Source organism: Branchiostoma floridae, chromosome 4, assembly GCF_000003815.2.
Source record: "Branchiostoma floridae strain S238N-H82 chromosome 4, Bfl_VNyyK, whole genome shotgun sequence".
NCBI classification, from domain to species: Eukaryota; Metazoa; Chordata; class Leptocardii; order Amphioxiformes; family Branchiostomatidae; genus Branchiostoma; species Branchiostoma floridae.
In genome coordinates, this window is record NC_049982.1 from 5,519,523 (window position 1) to 5,534,787 (window position 15,265).

General features: G+C 47.8%; 1 protein-coding gene across 2 annotated transcripts; it reads left to right on the plus strand.

The window, feature by feature from the left end:
* The first annotated feature begins 1,433 nt into the window (after positions 1 to 1,433).
* Positions 1,434 to 12,410, plus strand: LOC118413248. Of its 2 annotated transcripts, none has more exons than XM_035816492.1 (4): positions 1,434 to 1,595; positions 4,064 to 4,151; positions 4,336 to 9,643; positions 10,002 to 12,410. In XM_035816492.1, the coding sequence occupies exons 3-4, from the start codon at positions 4,340 to 4,342 to the stop codon at positions 12,096 to 12,098; spliced, it is 7,401 nt and encodes a 2,466-aa protein (XP_035672385.1). In that variant the 5' UTR covers positions 1,434 to 1,595; positions 4,064 to 4,151; positions 4,336 to 4,339; the 3' UTR covers positions 12,099 to 12,410. The 2 variants fall into 2 exon arrangements, with proteins under 2 accessions (XP_035672385.1, XP_035672384.1); XM_035816491.1 differs by having other exon boundaries at positions 4,310 to 9,643; positions 10,002 to 12,409.
* Positions 12,411 to 15,265: the final 2,855 nt, after the last annotated feature.

Here is a 15,265-nt window from a genome sequence, read left to right on the forward strand (position 1 = left end):
CCGCAAATGGACCCCTTTGATTTATTACATCCCTCAATAAATCAGCACAGGATCGAGCCACTACGGTTTCCCGTCTGTACTTTTCGGAGATTTTCGAACGCATGAGGTTAGAGTTAGGTGTGATGGGTCGATCAATGTAATATAACCAGCTGCTGCCGTGCAGCGTGCCTGCGAAGCTGGTGTGTTACGCCGAACGGCGGTTATACCGGCTATACAGATACAGATGAGGTCACCAAGCGAATTGAATCTGATTCGCCCGTTTGCAAATCAAAACCTTATTCGAACAAGTGATGAGATTTCCAGAAGTGTTCGGGATTCATTGGTCATGTTCGCGTGTGTTCCGCAAATTTGAAATAATGTCTCATGCAGCGCTCAGATTTGCAATGAGTTCTCACCACCCAACGACGTCTCATCTTTGCCCAATAAAGGTCGATATGCAATGAGATAGTGTTATCTAACCTTACTATGCGTAAAAATGACATAAAAATTAAATTTGAAAAGACTAAAAAACTGCTCCGGGTGCCTTTAACTGAGTCTTATCTTACATGGCTATTGACTGGGCCATCCTGACAACGCGCTCACGTTGCAAGGAGCGAGGCAGCCATAGATCCCTGCGTTTTTCTGCTGCAATTTACAAATCAGTGTAATTCTTTTTACTTCAAACGATAGAAAACATACTTAGACATATAACTGGTAAGTTTCAAACTGTAGAACACCCCCATTTTTTTTCTAAAATTATTTTGGTAAGGTTGGTGTGGTGTTCGCTCGAAAATGGAGGGGGGGCCTGATCATGCTAAACTTACAACAATAATCTTTGTTCAATATGACTTTGAAGCCATCACAACAGCTATAAGCTACCATCTAGAAAATGCAGGCAAGGGAACATTATAACCATAGTGTGCTGTTGTGTTTCTTGTCAGCCTCATTACTCACTTGGGTACCTGTCTATGGCATTGGCTGCAAATGCAGCAGATAACTGCGGTATGAGGCCCAAAAATGTGACAAAGAAAACTACTCGAAACCCGGGCCGTTTTTGCCGATAGTACACACATTATGAAAAGAGCATACCTTAGAATACTCGTGAAAAGTTCGGACATTGAGATTAGTTCCAGTCGACAAAGGCAATAGACGACGAGTTAACTGTTTGGTCCCAGATCTTGTGAAAATGTTTTCCGATTTCCGCACCACTGCGGCTTCCGGTGATGTTCCGTCTCGTGTTTTGATCGGGATAGCATCTAACCAAATGTTTCCTTTCACGGAATAGAGTCGCCAATTCGCGAATGCTATAATCATAGTAATATCAACTTCAGCATTAGGTACAATTGAAAATGAGATGATGTGATAAAATTGCAAGTTTAGCTGAATGATTTGCATTTTTAATGATTACTTTCAGTTTCATTGCGTTATGTTGCCAACAAAAGGTCATAGTTGAACCATAGCCTGTCGGGGCGAGCCGAGCGCCCGCGCGGGTTTTTGTCACTTCCTTGTCGTGATTTTTGGTTGAGGAACATTCAATTTAGACGTTTCTACATCGTCTGAAAGCGCTACAAAGCTGGTAACCTGCAGCAGGGTATGCTTCTAATCCAACGGGCTTGGTAAGTACACACGGGCAGCATTGTTTTGCTTAGAATTTCTGTAAAAATACCGCGACTCCTCGTGGCGAGGTCGGCTGCAGGGGGTGTTGGGTTGCGCCTATGTCTGTGAAAACGTGGAACCGGATCTTAATTCCATTTACTCTCTGAGATTCAGGTTCTCAACCACGTCTCAGCTTTACATTCAAGTTTGATACTGTCTTACTGATTGCATAACTTCAAGGAGTAGCCTATCAGTAAGTGGTGAGAGAATTAAAAATATCATGCGGTAAACCAAAGGGCCGCGGCCCCGCTTGCAAGCTGTCCAACCGGGCCGTCAGGGCTGTGCCACCATGGCTTATCATCATGAAAACAGATCGTGGGGCGCGATACCGTGTCAGCTCTGACTTGGCCCAAGCTAGGGTGTAGCCACTGTAGCCCGCAAATTATGGCCAGATGCTGGGCCCAGTCAGGAACGGCCACGATTATACCCCCAACATGCCCTTGGATAAAGAACCAGGCATATACATGATATAGCATAACCAAGAATCCAGTCTCCTACCCTGGGGGCCATCCGGGGTCAGGCAGCTTGGACAGTTTATTCGGTAGCCCAAGACAGTTGTGCCCGTCGAGCTCCTATTAGCGCCCCGGGGAGTTTAAGCCCGATTAGGTGACGATAACTCCTTCGGGCTTAAACTCCCCCGGAGCGCTAATGTGAGGTCGGCGGGCTGGCTGCCTTGGCTCTCCGAACGAAACTCGCTAGCTATATCGCAAGCTACCTGGTCCTGTCTGGCTCCCAGGGTACCAGTCTCCTTATGTCATGGCCTACCGTAGTTACTATAAATGCATTTAAATTCAGGGGGATTTAATTTCGCGGTAGCGGGAAAAATGACATTTCGCGGTGGTTTCAATTTCGTGGTAACACCATAGACTGTGCAGTCAAATACCATAATAGAAAAATTAATCCACTGCGAACATTTCTGCATTTACAGTAGTGTGGGCTCTCTACAGTCTCCAAGCAGACCCTACGGTGCCTTCGAGATACAATGTAGTATCAAAGCTGGCCAAGTAGTGTAGCCGGCACCGGTGCCCGTTTGACTCCCTTTGGTCGGCTATACTCCTTGGCCAGCTTTGAATAAGTTTGATACTACATTGTATCTCGAAGGCACCTTAGGGTCTGCTTGGAGGCTAAGCTCTCTTTGGGGCCAGTGCATCTCTCAGCCGCTGGGGTAATCGTTCACACCCAGTAGGATGATCACGCGGTGGGACTTTGCCCAGTGTGATTTAATTGCCATATAATTATCCCACTGCGTGAAAATCCTACCGGGTGTGGACAATTACCCTGGCGGCTGAGAGCTGCACTGGCGCCGTAGAGAGCTTACACTAACTACGGTAGACCGTCCCTCAACGAGACTTGATTCCAGGTTAGCCATAGCAGTGATGATACAACCGTTGATCTGGGTACCAGTGAGTAGTGAGTAGAGATCCAATAGGAATCGTTGCATAGGGAAAACAAACAGACCTTGTATAAAAGACCGATTATCAGCTTTCGTTTGACCTTCCTTCCTCGTTCCTTCATGACCTTGGAAATGCCTCTGAGAATATTCTGCTCCCGATATATGCTTTAGGTTTCCTCATGATCTCCTGAAAAATCCTCCTTATATCAGGACTGTGGGTTCCCCAGTCAACCAGGAAGCAGCCCGATAATTAGAAAGGAATTTTGCGATTAAAAACGAGGCTGATATACCCGACTGACAGGTTTAAAACTCTATTTTTACCCATGACGCCAACAACTATGAATGTCATACGAATCCATGCCACTTTTGTGTTCATGATGACAATTTGCAATTCTGGATACCTATAAATTGTTTCAGATCCACCTCACGAGGAGGCGTTCTTGATTGATGACTAATTTATCCTTTTCAGCGTGCCAAACAGAACTACTTCATTTTTTGCATCATGCATGGATTCTAGATTTGTGCTACCCAGGACAATTCCACCCTGGTTGCCTTTGTCATTGGGTGAGGTGGGATGGATATCACCTGGGGCCCCCAAGTTAGTTCCCCAAGGAGTGTCTGATCTGTTTGGTCCAAAGATTCACCATCACCTGTGCACTATTAGTCTATAACCCAGTGTAAGGCCCGCTTTAGACTGAAGACAGTTAAATAATCATGTGACTGCCTTTAACTTGATTGCAACTTTTGAAAGATCCACAAAAGAGGGCTTGCACATCCCTTTTCTGTAAGACCAAGGAGGTTAAAGAACTTTCTTTAACCTCCTTGGTAAGACTAAGAGGTAGGCAATGTTAATTTTTGTAGTTCATAGCTGGATAGCCACAAGGCACGATTTGCATATAAATTGACTTTATGTTCTATACTACAGTGTAATGCGTAGGCATTTTGACTGAATGTTTTCCCCTCATTTAGGCCCTAATCAAAAGATTGACCAAGGTATTGTTGTTGCTTACCAGTCCCTTCTGCTTGTTTCTGCAGAATTTAATGAAAGCAGAGAGACGCCAACACAGTTGCAGTTGGAAGCAGAGAGACCGCAGCACATCTGTAGTTCCCCTAACTCCAGAAGGTAGTCAAGTCCTTTTTCTCCATTTCTGCTATACGATAGACAGAGAGCTTTGAGAAATTCTTAAACTGTTGTATTGTTGTGTTGTGTTATATGCTTTGCTTGTTGACTTTCAACTGAGTAATCAATATTGTAACAGCATTAGGTATTATCTTTGACAGGACAAAATTTGTGGCTTTGCCAACAGCAACATGGCGGAAGAGGGAGAGGAAGAGATCCACTCAGAGTCAGAGGAAGAAGATGGGGAAAATGGAGGAACACTGAAATGTACAGAATGTGACAAAACCTTCAACAGTGTCTCTAAGCTGAAGTCTCACACCAGAGTTCATGCTGGACAAAACCTGTTTGGCTGTAAGCACTGTCCGGCTAAGTTTGTGTACGAAAATCAGCTAAAGCTTCACAGCAAAATCCACGAGGGGACCGGTGGCTACGCCTGTGCTAAGTGTCCAGCAAAGTTCACCTTGGCGTGGAGCCTCAAGCTGCACGAGAAAACCCATGTCACGAAGAAGGCCTTTCCATGTTCGGAGTGCTCAGCAAAGTTTGACAGCGCCGGCAGCCTGAAGGAACATGAACAATCTCACAGGTTGCCGTATGCCTGCATGCAGTGTACAGCAAAGTTCAGTACTGCGAGAGATCTCTGGGAACATGAGAATGTCCACAACGATGAAGAATCAGGCAGCAATGTGAAGGAACCTGCAGAGGTCTCCATTTCAGTGGCAACTGAACAGGACAGTGGCAAAAGCGTTGGCAAGAAGACACTGCACGGCTGCACACAATGCAGCACATGGTTTGTCAGCAGAGATCATCTTCAGCAACATAAATGTACTAAGAGTAACAGTAACACTCGCATCGAAGAAAAACAGTATCATTGCTCACAGTGTTCTGCAAAGTTTGCAAAGAAGAAAAACCTGAAGGAGCATGAAAGAAAGCATGCTAAGAAGACAAAATACACAGCTAAGGTTTCCCAGAAAACCCAAAACACAGCTGTGGCCAGTAGTGATGGTCTTTCAGAGATTATTGACCTGACTGATTCGACAGACGAGCCTCAAAATACCACTGAATATGGCAGTCTTCAGCAAGATGGAGCTGGTAGTGAAGATCTCGAAGATGAGATTGTGGATGTGACCAGCATCGAACCGACAGATGAGCATCAAAATATTAGTGAATCTGACCGTTTAAGTGAAGGTCTTGAAGAGGTTGTGGATGTGACAAGCATTGAGCCAACAGATCAGGATCAAAATACCAGTGAATCTGACCATTTTCAGAGAGATCAACGCAAGACAGTGGATGGGAAGCCACAGCACACCTGCCTACAGTGTAATGCTACGTTTCCCAGTAACTCAAAGCTGAATAGACACATGACGGTGCACACAGGCGAACTTAAGTACCACTGCTCCCAATGTTCTGCCGGTTTCTCCACAAAAAAAGGCCTGGAAAAGCACATGAAGAGACATGGCAGACAGCAAGGTAGTAGCGGTACCCAACGCCCTGCCAAGGTCACTTCTCGGAGTAAGTTCAAAAAGAATAGGAAGCCCCAAAAGGGTGCAAAACCGTTCAGTTGCCCCGAATGCCCAGCAAAATTCGTCAGCTACGTTGAGAAAAAGAGCCACATGAAAGTGCACGGCCAGGAGGACAAGACTCACATCTGCTCTCAGTGCGGCGCAAAGTTTGCCCACTACAACAGCCTGGTGAGTCACCAGCGGTACCACCAGGGGGAGAAGAAGGTGGTGTACAGCTGCAGCGACTGTCCGGCCAAGTTCGCACAACAGCACAGCCTCTGGCTGCACAGGAGGATGCACGGGGAGGCGGTGCACAGCTGCCCGGAGTGTCCGGCCGTGTTCAAGAACCATGCTCACCTTGCCAGTCACGTGCTGGTCCACTCGGCTCAGGACAAGCCGTACAAGTGCAAGCACTGTTCAGCCCAGTACAATTGTTTAAGTCATCTCACATACCACGAAAAGCTCCACCAGAATGTGGCAGGCAGCACGCAGCCAACTGAAGCTTTATTGAGAAGCAATGAAGACAAGCAGGTTGTCGAAGAGACAGGAGAGAAGACGAAGCTGGTTGTCGAAGAGACAGGCAAGAAGAGGAAGCGGGCACCTCAGCAAGTGGTTGCGCCTTCCAAAAAGAGCTACGACTGTAAGGAGTGTCCAGCAAAGTTCACTAATGCTAGTCACTTGTGGAGCCACATGCAGGTGCATTATGGTGGAGACAAGCCCCGCCACTGCCCCCACTGCTCTGCCAAGTTTTCCTCGCCCTATCACCTCTCCAGGCATCTGAAGGTACACAACGAGACAGAAAAGGATGGCTCACCTCTTCAAGATGCTGAGGCTACCCAAGAAGCACCCAGGAAAAAGCAGAAGAAACAGCAACCACCTGCAAGCAATGACTCGCCCTCTGTCTCTGATGCTGAAGCCAGGCCAAAAGCACCCAGGAAAAAGCAGAAGAAGCAGAAACCACCTGCAAGCAATGTGAGGTACAGCTGTTCGATTTGTTCTGAAGAGTTCCTTCATCCATATGACCTGAAAGTCCACTGGGCAAGCCACACTATTGAAAAAATATACAGCTGTGACAAGTGCCCTGCCAGCTTCAAACGTGTTGGTCACCTCAGGCGACATCAAAAGGCCCACAGTAGAAATGGACATTACTGTTGCCCTTACTGCTCAGTCAAATATGACAGACTTGCGCATTTAAGAATGCACATGAGGGCCTACCATTCAGGTGTCAACAGGGCCAGGCCATTCGTCTGTCCAGAGTGTCCTGCTAATTACATCCGTGCTGATCACTTGAAAAGCCACTTGAAAGTGCACAGGGAAGGGTCAGTCCGTAAACCGTACAGGTGCCAACATTGCACAGCCAGCTTTCTGACACCCTCGCATCTTACAAATCACATGAAGCTCCACACTCAGGAAGATGAAGGCAATGAGGGGTTGAAGGAACACCTTTGTTCGCAATGTCCGGCTGGGTTCAAGGATGCCCGTGGTCTAAGCGAACATCTTAAGATTCACACGGAGAAGTCAAACGTATGCCCGGAGTGCCCAGCAAGGTTCAATCGTCCCGACCACCTGAGGAATCACATGTTGTTACACAAAGAAGTAGAACAAGACGAGAGACGCTACCACTGCAAGCATTGCAGTGCCAAGTTTAATGCCAAGCATCAGCTCACAAACCATGAAAAGCTTCACAGTGAGCCCAGTGCAGTGACAGCAACACCCAATGAGACATCTTCCAAGTGCCCACATTGTTTAAGACGATTTAAGACAGTTAAGACGATGAAGAAACACACGAGGCAGTGCCTCATGGCCATAGGAAACAGGCCCTACACCTGTCCACACTGCCCAGCCAAATTTGCCCTCGCTTCAACCCTGGAGAGGCATGTTAAAACTCACAGTTGTGAGAGACCAGATGATCACCAACAGGAAGCTTCTGCATCATCTTCTGCCACCTCCAGGCCACAATCAGCTGGTGATGAAGGGAGGGACTATCACTGTGGAGAATGTCCTGCCAAGTTTTCTAGTGAATATAAGCTGAATAGACACCAAGAAATACATGATGCCACTAAGCCGAAGCCATACAGCTGCTCCTATTGCAGTGCCAAGTTCTCTATTACTGGCCAACTTGCGCAGCACGTCAAAATTCACAAATTGGTTCAAGAAGTCTCGCCTCAGCCTGTCTCAGAGTCAGAGCAAGTTCTTCAAATTGCTGCAAAGAAAAGAGATGAGAGGGTGGCATTCCGTTGTAGCGTGTGCTCTGCAATATTTACGACACAAGCACACCTGAACGCACACAAAGAGGTGCACTTACGAGGTGATCTCTACACCTGCTCAAAGTGTCCAGCTAAGTTTGCCCTGCAAAGTGACCTGGAAGACCACAAGAAGACACACTCACACTCAGCAAGTGATCAAGAATCTGGAATAGCTGAGAAGTCGACTTCGGCAAAATCTGCAGAAAAGACATCTGCTGATAAGAGCGTGAAGTCTGGTGCCAAGAAGACCAAATGGTTCAGGTGCCGATACTGCAAGTCCAATTTTAGAGGGGAAACGCGACTGGCAGTGCATATCAATGTCCATCATTGGGAACTTCAGCAGAAAAGCAGCTCCGAGCCATCAAAGAAGGCAGTGTCTAATGATCAGGACTGTTTCAATGGCCAGACTTACAAATGTCCACAGTGTCCTTCCGAATTCACCAATGCCCTGAACCTTAAGGTTCACCTGCAGACCCATCAGGGAAAGAGGCAACACAAGTGCCAGAAGTGCCCAGCTGTCTGCTCCAATCCCTCTAGTTTGAGAAGGCACATGGACACACACCATGGAAATGGGATCCAGAAGAGACATTACGGTTGCCCGCATTGTCCTGCCAGGTTTATTCGCTTGGAACATTGCAAGGCCCATCTGATTGTCCACACCAGGGAGGGACCAGGGCTGTTTCGCTGCACCCTCTGCACTGCAAAGTTCCTCCATACTAAACAGCTAAATATTCACATGGCATTACATAATGGCAAGAAGATATTTAAGTGTGATACGTGTTCGTTGGAGTTCTTAACTCTGGAATGTCTGAAAAGTCATCTAAAGATTCACCCTGAGAAACCTTCCTACTCAAAACAACCAAGCAATGCTGCCAATAGAAGTACGGTACAGAATGATGATGCAGACAAGAGGATCTCTTCAGCCGACCGTCCGTACACTTGTCAGAAGTGTTCCCGTAAGTTCTTGAGCTCCCAGCAGCTGGAGTATCACATGGTGTGGCACAGCGGGGACAGGCGACACGAATGCTCCCTTTGCTCCCAGAACTTCCCCACAGCCCAGAGCCTGAAGGAGCACAGGAAAACCCACGCTGGTGAGAGACCTTTCAGGTGTCCAATGTGCCCTGCCGACTTTGAATATAAGAGCAACCTGAAGAGGCACGTAGAAAGAAAGCATTTCAAAGAAAGTGATGAAGGCAACACAAGTGGTACCCCAACAACTCAAGGGACAACACATAATGCCCAGAAAGGCAGCCCTGATGGGAGTAACGAAAATTCTACTGAGCAGCAGAAAACCAGCTCTGGCAGAGGGAAATCTTATGCTTGTTCAGCATGTTCAAAAGAGTTTGACAGGTTTAAAGATTTGAGAAAACACAGGAAAACCCATTCTGGAAAAAAGCGTGCAAAAGGTAACGGCAAAAGGCAAAGATGTGAAGAGTGTAACGCCACCTTCAGCGAATTACGTTGCCTTGAACGTCACCAACGAACCCACAGTGGAGAGAGACCCTTTGCCTGTCCTGTGTGTTCGCTTCGGTTTGCGCGAAAGGATAATGTATTGAGGCATGTTGCTAGCGTGCACAAGGAAAACGAGGCAGCCGGCAACTCTAACTCTAACCAGGAGAAACACCCCAAACCTGACAAGAAGTTACACAACTGTCCTGAATGCCCAGCCAGGTTTAGCACTGTTGAACTGTTGGCGCATCACAAGAAAATCCATCGCATCTCTTCCAAGGGAAAAGCAACACTAAACAATGTGAGTGGTCTTTTTTCTCTTATCAGTCAGATAATAGAAAATTATGTATTACCCAGTAAGGGGCAGTTTTTTTTTTATACTAGTACACACGTCTGGAAGGAGAGTGTGGACTTGGTCCGGGCAAGCAGTCCGCGATGATGATGATGAGTACAGAAGTAGAGAATACTGTATGAGATGTAAGGTTCCAATGGCCATTAGACAAATTTGTAAGCATTGTGTTGCCACTGGTACTTCTGGGAATTTTATTGCACATGTGCTAATGCTCTCTGTTCAGAGAACAAAATGACATCATCTGATCATGTGTCAATAACTTGAATGAGTTGAAGAATCATGATTTTATTGCTTGAATTCCCTACAGAATTCCTCGGTAGAGTCATCGAACCCGGCCACCCTGGAAGTGATGGAGACGCAGGTTGTCCACGAGCCCGGGGCGGCCTCACATGTCGAAGCCGTCGTCGTGGCCAACCTTGAGCAACTTCCCATACAGGAGTCGGCAAGCGCCACAGTACAGAAGGTGTTACAAACAGATGACCAGCCTCCGTCGTCTGGAAGTGCCGAATCTCCTGAGCTCGCACAGCACCATCAACCAGGGAGTAGCTCCTCTTCAGGGCCTCCAGATAGCCACCCGGCACAAACAGCAACAGTGTCAAGACCAGCTGTTTCAACCCATATGAGGGCTTTAGCGGAAGAACGTACGTCCCTTCAAAAGACCAATGAACAAGTCCCTGCCCCCGGCAATGTGCCACTTCTGAACGGACTGTGGCAGAGAGTCGAGACGACCAGCCCTCCCCAGGGACTTGTACCAGTGGCGTTGTCCTACAGTGAGGCATTACAGGCTGGGGAGACCATACTACAGGCGTCGATGGCAAACAGCTACATAGGAGGGAACACCATTCAACAACAGATAACAGAGACAAGCCCATCCCCGAATTCATCTGGACCAGGTCGGTTGTCCCAATTGCCTCATGATGCCCAGCTGCTTAAACCGCATCAGGGCCATTCCTCCCTGCAGCAAAATGATGGAAGGAGGACAGAAGATACACAGAACAGTGATGAGAAAGATATACTTAACAGTGATGAGAGTAAGCTCAATGACATTAGATACTTCTGCATTGGGTGCAAGCAGGTCTTCCTCACAGAGAAAGATCTGAAGGCCCATCTGCAGGGAGATCATCAAGCACCAACTCCAAGCCAAGGGAACTCCTCTCATCATAGGATTGTCATGCTACAGAGGAAAACTACTGACGCTGATCAGGGAAAGACGTCCGTGTGCAGTGAAGCAAACGTGCTGGCTGTTCCCAAGCAGAGCATGAACGGAGTCCTGAGAAACTGCAGCCATGTTTTCTGCGTTCTCTGTGCCGGAAAGGTCAACATCAACGATATCTCCCACCACGTTAAGATTAAACACGGAATACTTTCGTTGGACGGGGATTATCCCTTTGGGCAAGCGACCAGCTGCATGACCTGCAGTCGAAGGCTGTATGGTGAAGAAGAGGTACAGCAACACACAAGGAAGAGGCACATAGTTCTGAGGGACACGGCAGGGCCATTTCTTGCATACGACAACACCCAGAGTTTGAGCAATAGTGAGGACGACCCAAGACAAGATGACAGGCAACATGCTGCTGTTTTGGGATTGTCAACAAAGGAGGGAGACGTTTTGGCTGATAAGTCAAGTTTGTCTAAGAGTGATGGGTGTAGCAGGATGGCAAGTGAGAAGGAACAAATCCCCACTGTCGGTAATTCCTCATCAGAAAAAGCAAGTGTACACAGTTCTTCAATGACAGCCTCGGTGAAGGTTGAGAAAAACAACAGGGAGGCAGTTTTGTTGAAAGGAGCATTTTCACTTAATGATGCCCAGAAGAAAAAGTTTCTGATGATTTCCAGGGCAGCTGATGCATGCATGAAGAAAAAGCGATATCTCGTCATCCGTGGAAGTGACGGCACTGATAGATCAGCCTGCTCCTCCCCCCAAACAGACTGCAGTAGCTCCCGCGATACTACTTCTTCCCCTCTGCTGAACTCCCCAGAGCAGCTGTGCCATATCAAGACTGAAGGAGGGGAGAAGCCAAGTGCTTCCAGCAGACTCCATGAACTGCCAAAATCGAACAACAATTCAACTGATGTGCCTGGTCTGCAAAAACAGTTGGCCTTGGTGGCCAGTATTCTATCATCAACCCTTAAAAAGAACTCATCCACTGAAAAGAACTCTAAGATGAGAGATCACAATGTCAATTCTCAGGGTACCAAACCCACTATTGAGAGGCAAACGGTAAAGGACTGTCTCAGGGGTGTAAGCGTAAAGTCAGAGCCAGTCACCTCTGATGTTGACAGTGCTGATGCGGGTCTCTCTGCAGCTTCAGATGCGGAAGACATGAATGATCTTGGTGACGTCACTGCCATAAATGAACCTCTTCAGTCCATCAAGGAGGAAGCAATAGTTGAGGAATTCTAGGAGAATATTACTTACACTAAAGAACATGCTCTTTTTTGTATCAAATTGTACATGTTATATGTATAAATTATATTGGTGCTATTTTTGTATGTATAAATTGCGAGCTAACATTTATATTTATACCAGACTGGAACTAGAATTCTGCCTTTTCTTTTCTGTACACATTTTTAGTTGGCATTTCAGATAGATGAACGACAGCCAGGTACCCAGTTAGCTACCATGGTAAAAAAATTGTCTTAGTAGTGTCACAAACATATCCAAATTTTTCGAAAAAAAAATGAAAATACAGCCTTAAAGTGCATGTATTGTTGAGGCATATTATTTACATATGTATATTGTTTTCTCGGACTAATAAAAGCTCCTTGGTTATTTATGTATCATGAGAATTACCCAGAATTAACTAACAAACCAACCAATTAGCGAGTCAGGTTGGAACTGAGTAAGGATTTAAATCCTTTATTGAGGGTAGCAAGGAGGTTAAAGAAAGAGTCTTTCTTTAACCTCCTTGAGGGTAGCAACTGGTTGTTATTAAATAACAAACTGGTGAATACAGGTATCTCTTACCATGCCTACTTACGCCTTGAGTCGGTTATTGTCGTCAGGACAAAGAAACTAGCTTGTTTTGTATTTGTGGGCCAAATTATCGGACCAAAATGAAGCCCTGGCTTAGCGCCAAATTCCTGTTAATTTTTAAGATTCGTTTGGTTGATTTTCTTTGAGTGGTCAGGCAGCATTGTCTTTTTGTCTGTGCGTTTATTTGATCACGATAACCTCGACTTGACATTCAAGGGCCGCTTTTCATGGCGGTACTTCACCAAAAGAATTCGACCAAAAAAGTTTACAAGGGCAGCCATTCCACCCAAGGAGATTGACAGTTCATTGGTCCACGCTAAGGTGAGCATTCTCCCTCCGAAATGGCAAATGCATCGCGGCCGGACAAACCCTCTGGTTACAAAATTCCCTTGGCAAATTACTCTCCCTATACTAGTAATAGCTAGAGTTGGAGTGTTTACCACGGTTCTTAGACTGAGTCAACAATGAGCTTTTGATCTCTAGTCAAGTTGTCAACGTATTCAAATAAAAACTATCAAAGGATTAATAAGTAACCCACATTGCTACCGAAGGATAGTTACCGCGTGACTTGTTATGACAATAACAAACTATGTACACGCCAGTGAAGCTCATGGACAGTGCTACAGACTACTAGTAAAACAGCATGCGATGTATTGATATCGATGTCTCCACACAGTTTCTCATGAATCTCATGATACTTTTATTTGATGAGAGATTAAAACAACGCTACAAAGAATTCTTTACTTATACTTGCCAGACTCTTGATACAATGTCTCCGAGAAAATTGCCTATGGGGTCGACCTTTAGCCAATTTGTCACTCGAGGTGTCCATAAATCCAATTAAAGGCGGACCAAGTCCAGAGTTCTTTATAGTTTCACGCTAGAACCCTGATGGACGGCGGTTGACTCTACAGCTCTTCCATGGCTTCCACCGCAGATCTCGTGCCGGTGCCGACGAGAAGGTGCCCCTCCTGCCGCCCATGTGGTCCCAACTGGGTGACCAAGTGGCTCGGAAGGCGCTTGGGGAAAACTCTCTCCCAGCAGGCCGTGGTCGCCATCGCTGTTTGCGTCACGGTCTGCGTCGCCGTCGGCTCGTTCCTGGCCTTCCAAGACGCCATGTCAAGCTGCGAGGACAAATCGGAGTCCCTGCTGATCATTCTCACCGTCTGCGTCTACCTCGGGATCCCCTGTCTCGCTGCTATCGTCTTCGCCATCCGCCGGGATCCCTTCATGTCGGCAAACGGCAGCGACGGAGTGTTTGGGACCGAAGGCTTGGAACTGTCTCTGGTTTTCGCGTCAATCGTTCTGCCAGCGCCCGGCTGCGTTGCTCTGGACGTCGCCTTCTTCCTGCTCGTCGGTTCCTGCTTCCATCGCGATCGACACTTCACCTTGTCCCTGCCCGGCTATGGAAACAGCCTGGCGTTCCACGTGGGCAGGTTGGTCTTCGTGGTTGCCCAGACGGCGATGTTCGGCTGGTGCTTCAGGACCAGGAGCTTCGCCAGGCAGAAAGTCTACACGGCTCTGCTCTTCACGGTCGTCGCCATGGCGAACTTGGCATCTTGGTTCTACGAAATCGTGGACAGGCCGTCCGTCCTGTGCACCAACGACAACACTTGCTGGGACGCCGCCGTCCCTAAAGTGAACGAATGCCCCGACGCAAACGACGTTTTGACTGTGGAACACTGTACCTTTGTGAAGTTTCAGCTGTACTGTCAGCCGCTTGTCGCGACGTTTGCCCTCCTCTCCCTTCCGACGATGTACCACATGTGGTGCAAAGCACGCGAGGGGGTGTTGGAGAACACCGCCGAGACGCGCCCCGGACAGCCGAATGTCTCCGACCGGCGTCGAGGCGCCGGCGCGTCAGGGAAGTTGTTCTTGGTGACCGTTGCTGTTCTCTCCGTCACCTTGTGGGTCATCGCTCACCAGGCGACCACGGTGTCGGGCACGGCGGACTACTACAAGGTCGTTCTCTACTACTCCTTCAAGGTACTGTACTTCTCCTTGTTTATAATGTCGACCCTAGCGGGATGCGCCCGCACCCGAGCCGTCGGTCAGCCCGAGTATCGGACCCGCGCCGCCGACGTCTTGGTGCTCCTCCTCAGCGCGGTGGGACTGTTGGCGCTCGCTGGAAGGGTGTTGTGGGGAGTCGGCAGTCTGGCACCCAATAGTCATACGCTTATACAACAAGGCTGTACATATGACATAATGGAAGGCGACTTCCATAAACTAAAAGCCGTCCTCATCACAGACGTTGTGCTGACTTTGGCGCAACTCATTCTCCAGACGACGGTCCTGGTCTCAGCCACGACTCACAAGCAACTGGAAGGCGGCGTGGAATCCCAGTACGGTCTCCTCTGCCTCTTCAACTTCTGCGTCTGGATCAACGGGAGTTTCTTCGAGGCGCAGTCCACGCCCCTGACGACGTGCTACACCACACCTGTGCAGCGAGCGGCGTTCGGGTATGGCGACTGGAACGTGTTCTTACATCTGCTGCAGCCGCTCTGCGTGTTCTACTGGCTCTGGTCCTTCCTGCTCATGGTACGGCTGCTCTTACGGAGGGTGCGCCTGGGTTTGGTGACGGCCACCGAAACCGT

What these genes read in the sequence shown, in the direction of transcription:
- LOC118413248 (XM_035816492.1), top strand. Translation starts at nt 4,340, where the DNA reads ATGGCGGAAGAGGGAGAGGAAGAGATCCACTCAGAGTCAGAGGAAGAA. An exon ending in GAAAAGCAACACTAAACAAT is followed by an intron (nt 9,644 to 10,001) that starts GTGAGTGGTCTT and finishes AATTCCCTACAG; the next exon opens with AATTCCTCGGTAGAGTCATC.